We start from the raw sequence: 6,783 nt of genomic DNA, 5'->3' as shown, positions 1-6,783 counted from the left end.
GGTAACAGCATCAGGTTTAATACAAGTAGCTAAGGTAGAGGTGCGCACATCCAAAACGCAGGTGCAGGACAAAGGGGTCAGACAATCGAAAACGTTCACTTGGTGAAATAAAAGATAAAGCAAAACGGGAGCAAGTGTGTGGACATTCAATTTTGTTTTTTTCAGGTTTAATACAAGAAATTCCCTCCATTAAATGACCTGGATGCAATGTCTAAACTCTTGTTACAATGGTGCATCTTCAGCTGTTCAGCAGTCTGTTCCAAGCTTCAATGCAAAGGGGAATATGTGGTCTCAGAGGAAAATACTCTATGGATCTCATGTCTATGCTCAAACAATAACTTCTCTGACAGGCTGCATTTGGGTCACATTCCACAGTTATTCATGTGAGGTCTCCTGCTATGGAATAAATACAATTTGAACGGGAGCTTTAACATTTCGCTGCAGGCCTTGGCCATACTAATGCTAGCGCTGGAGAGTGTCCCTATTAATCCATGGAGCTCAGCAGAGCCACAATAAAGGCAGATGCTGAAAGGCGCATGAGTCACAATGGGCAGAGCGGCGCGCGCACGCAGATCCCACCCCATCCCCCAACACGCGCTGACCCGGCTCGAGCGCTTGGCTAAGCTGAGCGCGAGGCCTTATCCACTGAGTCAGGTGCAGCGCGTAGGGAGAGGTAAAACTCACAGGTGCTCCAGTGTGGATTAACTGGAGCAGACCGCCGAGGCTGTTCAACTGCTCAACATAATCACTTTCGGTGTGCAAAGGAACGACGTGTTATTCCTCCTCTCAGTCATACAAAATGAATGGTGTAAAACGAATGGAATTGGTGCCGGGAACGCCAGGCTGTAGTGTTAAGTAAGATAGTCCCAAACTTGCGCTGCAATCATGTATAATTAAATTTGAATATATAATTTCTTTCTAATGGGTAATATGATGAAAAATGCAATTGCGCCCCGAAGGTAATCTGTGGTAATGGAAAGGAAAGAGATAAGAGACAAAGGGATTTGGGGTATAAATGATTTATTTCGGCTTTTGCATACTGAGGCGAGGACTTCGCACGTTTGCTTTGGTGCCGTAGACGCATCCATCCTTGCAGAATGCAGAATGTTCTGAGCCGTGTAAGTCAGCATTCGCTGCCTCTGTGCCAGCTAGGGGTTGCCATTACTGCAGCAGCTCTACTCTCAGGGCTAATTGACAGTTACACCGGAACACAACAGAGTCTTTATTATTTAACTCCCATGTTGAGTTAATGGAGGCAGAGATGATTTGTCCAATTTGAAAACAAATACTTTCAAGTGGTATGAAAACAGGCAAGTGAAGTAAATGTTAATACAGAGAGACAACGTCATTCACAATGTATTCACAATCCATCAAAATATGTTATTGTTACCCTCTTATTCAAATCCCTTCAAATGAGATGAATGCTTCAGCTTGAGATAAGCTTGCTGCTTGTGAGAAATAGACTAATAGTCTAGCGCTGTGTGAGTCAGTGACTTACATTAGCCGTGGCATTGGATATGGCCATAGTGGACACACTCAGGGGAAAACACCACCTCCAAAATATACTGTCTGTCCCTGCTGGATCACCATAGTGGGGCAACGTGTGGGGGTATGAGCATGAATCAATACACTATTACTGGCATAAACAAACCTCAGTCACTCACTATAATAAGAGCTGCCACTCATATGGAGGTCGTGAATAAATATGGAAGTGACAGCTTGCATTTAGACACCAACAGGCATGGGAGTGTGAGTCAGATCACCAAGTCAACAGGAGCCAGTCCCAGCTCCGAGACTGCTACAGGAGACGTTTTTTTTTATTGTTATTTCAAAGGTTTGGCCAAGTGATGGCAAGAACAAATGAAGAGCTCTTTTCCAAAATGCTATATCTCCATTTTTAAAACCATTAATAAGTAATTTTATTCAATGTCAATAACATTACAATTGTGCTGTTTTGATTGAGTAAAGATAAATCGAATAACAATAACCCAATAGAGTTCCACTGAAATAACCTGGAAAACAAAATGTATGGAAATTCTTTAAAATGGAGATATAGCGTTTTGGAAAAGAGCTCCTCAAATATATACTACGAGCTGTTTCACCAATAAATTTCATGGGGTCACTAACCAAAATATACTTCACAGTAACCGGTGGGTGCCCGCCTGAGAATTTAACTGCCTTATACAGATGAATAATGAATAAAGGCTGCTCACGGGCTCCGTCTACAGAGATCATCCTTGACTTTTAAAGAACTGAAATCAGTTACTCAAAATACCACAAAAAGTAAGGGAATCATGAGGCGCTGCTTGCTGTGAGCATGTCTGGATTTCAAGCAGTTCTCTGCCATAAAAACATCAAAGATATTATTAATTCAGTCCGCCGAAGACGGGCTGAAATACTGCAGGTTGGAAAATACTGACCAAGCCAGAGGGCAATTTCACTAAACCAGCAGGGACACCACAAAACACCCTATATTTTTTGAGAGAAGTCAGCCATGCTATTTACCCACACGATCATAAAAGTGCAGTTCTAAATAAGTCACCGATCACTCATGGCCTTGTCACAGAAGTAGAGAGCCTGCAATAAACCATGTGCACTGCCCAGTGAAGCTGTGCTTGAGCTTGTGGATCCATCACCCCTATCCACCCACCTGATGAAGTTTGGTTGACCAAACAACCGTTCATGATACCGTCTATAATTACGATATCATAATATCCATCATTCTGGGGGCCAATCTGCATTAATAACCTCCTTTGCATGATCTCTCTCTACCCCCTTATGAACTGCAATTATGCCAAATAATGCGAGGGTTTTGTGCTGCAGGGTTAAACCCACGCAATACAAGCAGGGCAAACGCAAATTAATGTTATTAAAAATGCCTCAGAAAGTTGGATGAGTTTCAAATGTGTCTCTGGTGAACTGAGTTATGAGAGAAAACTTGAAAACTTGAACTGGAAGCCATTTGGTTCTCTGTGAGAGGGCTTAATGGTTTATTTGTAAGTTCCCATGGTCGAGCAACAGTGCAAGGGAAAGGAGATGAGATCATTATGAAAGGTGGAAAGAAATCAGTATGAAATTCAGTAGGAGGATTCTGTAAACACAGTCATCACTAAAGAATTACTCAAGATTTGAGATTTGAGATTTGAGACAACAAATTTATTCGTAAAAGTGCCCAGAGACTTCAGTCACAAAAAATACACAAAGAAGTTGTCATTGGAAGGGAAGAATAAAAGCATACCAATACAAACGAGCATGTTATGAAAAGCATATTCACAGTATGGTCGAGCTGCCCAGGAGTAAAGCGTGTCAGTGTTTCACCAGGCTGCTAGTGCGTCTGAGTCATTACAGCCCATGACCCAGAACTGAGACAAACACACTGAACTGCATATCCAACAGACACGCACACACACACACACACACACACACACACACACACACACACACACACACACACACACACACACACGCACACACACACACACACACAGACACACACACACACACACACACACACAGACACACACACACATTCTCTCTGTCTTCTCTCTGAACTCTCTTTCTCTCTTATTTACCAGTCAAAATTACACGTAAATCAAACTTCAATACACATACACACACACACCAAAGAGAGGCATCAGCGGGGCACAGGGAAAAAACATTCACACACACTCTCAGCCAAAAAAGATTTTCCTCCAGGCCCTGTAGGAGAAAGTGGGACAGTGAGCAGTTCACACTCAGCATGTTGTTTGTAGAACAACCCACAACCAAAATTCAACCCTGTAGAACATGAGGTTCCTGAACCATCTCTCCTATCTGCTCAGCACCTTTCCAGTGAACTTCAGTGCAAAGATCCAAGGATGCAGAATCATAGGAAGATAGCCCATATAGTAACATCAGAATAGCAAATAGTGGCAATACCACAGTATTAAAAAGGAGAGCGGAAAAAAAAACGTGATAAGAACCAATCATCGACAATGTGTGCTTTAAAGTCTTTCTCCCACGTGCTTGGCATTCTCAGACAGATAGTGGTGGGAGGACTAACTGTCCCAGCATGCATTTTGTGTGCTGTTGAGGTTGCGTCAGGGCTCCTTAGGCTTGCTGTCATGGGAAGGCGTGGTCTGCTTCATTGCCGCGGCGCCCGGCTCGGCCTTGCGCTGTCGCTCCTGCAGCTGCTTGACCTCCTCCAGCACCTCCTTGGCCTCGCGCCACGAGACGATGGCCTCCTGGAGGAGCCGCTCGGCGGCCGCCCGACGCACTTCCCAATCCGACCCCCCGACCGCCACCATCCCGCCCTCTCGCAGGGGCGAGTCCCTGAGTCCACTCCGCAGGTGCGGTGAGCTGGCCGCCCTCAAGTGCTCCGCTCCCTTCAGGTGGGGCGAGCCGCCCCCTTTGGAGTGAGGTGAGCTGGAGGTGGTGGACAGAGGAGAGTCCGAGCCCTTCAGGTGTGTCAAGTCTAAGTTCTTCACCAGCGGCGAGTGGGGGGCCCTGGAGTCGGGCGAGTCCGTGACTTTGCCCCGTGGTGAGTTCGTGCTCTTGGAATGCTTTGAGCCTTTGACCCGGGGCGAGTCCTTGGCCTTCGAACGGGGCGAATCTTTTCCCTTCAGCGAAGGCGAGTCTGAGGTCTTGCTGTGGGGCGAACCGGATCCCTTCGACTGGGGCGAATCAGCCCCCCGCAAGTGCCTCAGACGGGGCGATTCCATGCCCCTGGCGTGAGCAGAGTCCACGCGGGGCCAGTGAGGCGGGTCCTGCTCCTGGATCTCGGCCAGCAGCTCCTGGGTGCGCAGCAGCCGCTGGGCGATGAGGTCCTGCAGGTGGCCCGTGGGGCTGTGGGCGAGCGCGGCTGTCTGGCTCTGGTCCTTCCGTCCCGCCCTGCGGTCTCCGCGAGAGAGCGCGTCGTCCATGGAGGCGCAGCGATTCCGGGCCTGGAAGGCGGCCCTCTTCCCCGGCTGTGGGGTGCGGGCGTGGGCCGGGGTGGTGTGGACCTGGGTCTGGACCTGGGTCTGTCCCTCCGCATGCTGCGGCCGAGGAGTCCAGGACATCTCGCTACCCCGCGGGAGGCTACCCGTTTTCACCCGCCCCTCGGCAGGCGTGGCGCGACGCTTGGAAACGTCCGTGCCCGATCGCCGGCGACCCGGGGACAGCTTGTCCAGGTCGACGCGGAAGTCTTTCACCCAGACGTCCCCCTCGTCCTCTGGGGAGCTGGCGTCCTCCTCATGGAGGGTCAGCATCCCGTCAGACGAAGTAGAGGCCTGGAAACAGACAATACCCTCTGTTAGCACTCCTTCCATTACTGAGACACTCTTCACATTACTGAGACAATGAACTACTAGCCTGGATCAAATTATGCCATTATAACAGAAGTTGGAAAAAACGAGGGGAAGGACCTCCTTTGAAAAAAATAACTGTATCCACATTCATTATAAAGTCATGGCCATAAAGACTTTTTTCAGAAATTAAGATAAAATGATCAACAGAAAAAAGTATATGATAGCATTGCGCTTCTCTCCTATCCGGGCCCTTTTTCCTGTCTGCTTCATTTGCTTTTATGACCTTTTCACTCTTCTAATCTCAATTACCCTCCCAAGGGTGTGGAAGCGTCACACTGTCAGGCCACTTTGAATTGCAAACGGGGGCACCACATAAATAAGTTGATTTGATGTGTTTTGACTCCCGCTATAAAGCTCATGGCACATTTTTCTACTGCTGCAGTAAGATGTTGTCAGATTGTTGCCATGACTTTGTCAGAGAGGTCACAAGTTGGTACAAACAGGGGCGACGCCACCCACCACAGTCATGAGATGCCCGCGAGTGGGCAGCCGGCGGCCTGGAGGGATCTTGGCACGGTCACGTGTCGGGTGCGCCAGGAGGCTCTCCTCCTCAATTGTGACCTACAGAAACAGTGCAGAGGCCATCGGTGAGGGAGGGGGAGACCAATGATCTCCCGAGACCTTTAGTCTTAGTAAAATTCCACTGGAGAATCTCTGCATATTGTAATCCTCTTATCATCAAAAATAGAAAAAAATGAAGATGCATTACTGTAACAAGAAGAGCTGAGCTAACTCTTTACAGTGGCATTCCACTGGCCCACTGAGGCCAGACTGGACAGTCTGGGTTATTGTGGTTAGTTAATGAGGGTAGCCACTGACCCAGATTTCACTTGGCATATTTGCTTCTGAAATATATGCAAAAATAGATTATGTAAAATGTTTCCAAAAATAGCACTGTGGTAAATAAATGCTGTTTGTCACATGATAACGATGTGAACTTTGTAATTGGTGGTGGGGAAAAGCACTCAGTGCTTGTGTACTACAGATGTGTCCGTTCGTACCACACCACAGCACACTCCGTGAGGGACCTAACATCAAACTCCCAGATGGAGCACCACACTGAGGACAGACCACTGTGCTCACTCACACTCATAATCAGAGCGATATGGATTTTCACACTCTGTGTGTGTGTGTGTGTGTGTGTGTGTGTGTGTGTGTGTGTGTGTGTGTGTTTGTGTGTGTGTGTGTGTGTGGACACGTGTGCACAAGTGGTACATGCCCATGTTTGTCTGCATGCAAGTACAGACATGTTAATACATTAACTGAAAAGAAACCATTAGATTTGCTCTGCTGAAGCCATATTTAAGAAGATGTACACATGCAATACAACAATTAGGGAAGAAAGGGGACCTAGTGTTTGACCTTGTGTCAGATTTGCAACAGCAAAGTACTCTGTGCCTATTCTTAACAAAGATGTGATTCCACTCGCTCCTAGTGCATTAGTGTCACTGGATTT

General features: G+C 47.3%; 2 protein-coding genes across 3 annotated transcripts in view; both read right to left on the bottom strand.

Annotated features, from left to right (window-relative positions):
* Positions 1-3,157: 3,157 nt before the first annotated feature.
* Positions 3,158-6,783, bottom strand: part of plekho1a (pleckstrin homology domain containing, family O member 1a) — a 16,005-nt gene continuing 12,379 nt past the window's right edge. Inside the window, exons 5-6 of one of the 2 annotated variants that reach the window (XM_042075917.1) lie at positions 5,787-5,888; positions 3,158-5,249 (exon numbers count right to left, since the gene is read on the bottom strand). In XM_042075917.1, the coding sequence (XP_041931851.1) occupies positions 4,080-5,249; positions 5,787-5,888 (1,272 nt within the window). In that variant the 3' untranslated portion in view covers positions 3,158-4,079. The remainder of the gene's footprint in view (positions 5,250-5,786; positions 5,889-6,783) is intronic. The other variant, XM_042075918.1, reaches the window with a different exon arrangement.
* The window catches only part of vps45 (vacuolar protein sorting 45 homolog), a 25,909-nt gene continuing 25,577 nt past the window's right edge, over positions 6,452-6,783 (bottom strand). Inside the window, exon 16 of the mRNA XM_042075915.1 lies at positions 6,452-6,497. The gene's annotated coding sequence lies outside the window, so the exon portion shown is untranslated. The remainder of the gene's footprint in view (positions 6,498-6,783) is intronic.

This window comes from Alosa sapidissima, chromosome 21 (genome assembly GCF_018492685.1).
Source record: "Alosa sapidissima isolate fAloSap1 chromosome 21, fAloSap1.pri, whole genome shotgun sequence".
Classification (NCBI taxonomy): Eukaryota; Metazoa; Chordata; class Actinopteri; order Clupeiformes; family Clupeidae; genus Alosa; species Alosa sapidissima.
Note: the sequence above shows the minus strand (reverse complement) of the source record. Positions and strands in the feature narration are given on the sequence as shown.